General features: G+C 36.7%; 1 protein-coding gene across 1 annotated transcript; it reads right to left on the bottom strand.

Moving 5' to 3' along the window:
• Positions 1-226: 226 nt before the first annotated feature.
• LOC137713288 (probable phospholipid hydroperoxide glutathione peroxidase 6, mitochondrial) lies at positions 227-2,411 on the bottom strand. The gene is made up of 6 exons (XM_068452577.1): positions 2,180-2,411; positions 1,318-1,394; positions 1,074-1,135; positions 825-943; positions 545-712; positions 227-450 (listed from the first exon to the last, which is right to left on the bottom strand). The coding sequence occupies exons 1-6, from the start codon at positions 2,225-2,227 to the stop codon at positions 418-420; spliced, it is 507 nt and encodes a 168-aa protein (XP_068308678.1). The 5' UTR covers positions 2,228-2,411; the 3' UTR covers positions 227-417.
• Between the last annotated feature and the right edge of the window lie 488 nt (positions 2,412-2,899).

The raw sequence follows: 2,899 nt of genomic DNA, 5'->3' as shown, positions 1-2,899 counted from the left end.
CTTTTCTTGTATCTTATTGTTTTCGTTTCTAGAAAGGTAAGATTTATGTCCCTCTTCTTTTTCATATTTTTTTTATCATTTTTTCTTGTATTATGAGTAACTTCGTTTTTGTTATCAATAAAATTACCTTTGTACCGTCATGGTTTTCTAAAGACATACATATATATATATATATATATATAGTGCTTGATTTGACTAGCCTAACCTCAAATCTTGAAGCTAAAACTTGAAAACACAGACCCTCAACTCGTCTGAATTCCGACTGTTTTTTTTAAGTTATACTTCCTTGAAACATCAACAGAGTGCAACCCTTACAAAATGTTGAACAATACAAAGAGATGCATTCTTATTACAGCAAGTGCCTTTTATTCCTCAACTAATTTACTCCCTCTCATTTGTTCATAGAGAGCTGCCTGTTCATGCGACCCCCAACAGTTTCTTTACATCCTTCTGCAAAACGAAAAGGAGACAACAAACCGCAATTTCATTATCCTAATTCACTTTTTCAGTTCAATGCAATTGTCATGAATGTATGATTTCTTACCTCGATGCTAAGAGGAGAAGTTGTAGGAGCATAACGGTCAACGACTTTCCCTTCTTTGTCAACCAGGAACTTGGAGAAGTTCCACTTGATGTTGTCGCCAAAGAGTCCACCCTTGCTCGACTTCAAGTACTTGTAAATTGGAGCAGCTTTCTCACCATTCACATCCACCTAAAATTGGTTGTTTGTAAATCTCCAGCTCTAGAAAATAACACAACTCCATGAAAAGAAGACGCTTTCGCTGTTTGTTCATATTGGAAATGACATCCTAAGAAACTCTTACCTTATCAAAGATGGGATACTCGGCCTTAAAGCGAGTGCAAGCAAACTCTACAATCTCATCATTTGTCCCCGGCTCCTGAGCTCCAAACTGATTGCACGGGAATGCCAAGATTTCCAATCCTGCAAGGCAACAGAAGCAAGTGTGAGCTACAAGCCTACAAGGCAACCAAACGATAGGGAGTTTCTATGAAAACAGCCATGGGGTGAAGTACAAACATGCATACGTAATAAAAGATTCACAAAAGCAGACCTTGAGTTTTGTATTTTTCATACAACTGAGCTAGCTCTGTGTAGTTTGAATTAGTCAAGCCACTGCATCAAAATTAAATAGCAAACTATAATAAGCTCACACTTCAGACAAAGACAAACAACGTTGGCTGATAATGCATCCCATTTTATGAGAATATAACCATCCTTATCAGATTTTCTTTCTTTTAGTATTTTTGTATGGAATGCACGTAAAAACTCGAAAGAAAATAGAAGATATTGCGTACCACTGCGATGCGACGTTGACGATCATCAGGACCTTCCCTTTGTAGGTGCTAAGATCAACATCGTTACCCTTGGCATCCTGCGAGTAAACGGACACATTATATATATTCAATTATTGGACCCACCAATTTTTGGGGATCAAAACTGAAATAAGCTACAGTGGTTGGCTCCAAAGGGTCAATCCAAAACTACTAAAATTTCAATTATAAGGAAGATAATTAGAACTCAAATTCCTTTCTGTTTGGTTTTATTATTAAAAGCGTATTCTACAATAAACTACACTAAGAGAGAGAGTGGGGATGGTTTGATCGCGGGACGCACTAGATTGAAAAGGAAGGCTGACAAGGGCTATCCACCCCTTACAATTAAAACCCAAATTCTAACCTGCTAAATTAAACGCAATTTAAATTAAAGCATGGACATTATCATAAACTACCCAAATTCTAACAAACTGGGGAAAACCCAAGCATTCCCGACATCAGTTTTTCTTTTTAACAACACTATTTTCGAAACGGTAATGTCAGGAAACTAAAATTTTAAATCAAATTTGCAGACCAAACGGTGTCACTTATAGGATATAAGTACGTTAATCAATACTTAGTATAATTCATATCTAAATTTGCAAACTAAATTATGCGCGTCATCCAAATGATATAAGCACGTTAATCAACACTTCCGTAATAATCTACCCATCAACATCTATTTTATTTATTTTACAAAATTTAATTTAAAAATTTGATCCCCTACCATTTTCATTTTCAAAATTTAATGGAGAACGATACGCAAAAACCCAGCTTCTAACCAAACAAAAATCCCCAATCCCAATTGAAAAATGAAAATAATCAAAATTCGTGAAAAGCCAACCTTGACAGTGAAGTCGTGGATGGATTTACTCTCGGACTGGCTAGCCATTGTACGATTCAATCGGAAAGTTGACGAAACCGGGCTCTACCTTGATCGACGGCGAAAGCAGCGAAATCTGCGACGACCGCAAAAGGGTCTGCCGGGAATCGGCCGAGAAGTTCTTTTGCAGAAGCTGAGAAGCAGATGCAGTGGTGACGGTGAGATTTCGTCGGAAGAGAAAGCGAGTAGTAGCACAGAGCAAACGGGACTCAAAGCAGAGAATTGGCTATCATCTAAAGGAGTGGAATGTGTTGATTTGCGGGCCCACACGTGGAGCGATACTAGATTGACACGTAGGTGCTTTCGTAATCCCACACGTGGAAGTGTAATGACAAACACTTTGTGTTGTCTTCGAAATGGGGAAAATGGACGGGTTGACCGTTGATGGTCGGACAAACTTTGTTTGATCATTTATAATCTTTTTCTATACCAAACTTAAATTTTATATTTAAATTTTCTATTTTATTATATTGCAAAATTATCATTAAGTACAAAATAAAATTAACAATAAATTTAAAATTTATAAATAAACTCACATTCAATAATCAAACCCTACTATCACATAATCTTTATCCTATGTTCCTTCTGACTTAAATCCTAAGAGCAGTCATAAAACCCTACCATCACCCAATAATCAAACCCAATTACTTTTGTTTCCTTTCTAGCTTCATGTTAACTCAC

The sequence above is a fragment of the Pyrus communis genome, chromosome 13 (genome assembly GCF_963583255.1).
Source record: "Pyrus communis chromosome 13, drPyrComm1.1, whole genome shotgun sequence".
Taxonomy (NCBI): domain Eukaryota; kingdom Viridiplantae; phylum Streptophyta; class Magnoliopsida; order Rosales; family Rosaceae; genus Pyrus; species Pyrus communis.
Note: the sequence above shows the minus strand (reverse complement) of the source record. Positions and strands in the feature narration are given on the sequence as shown.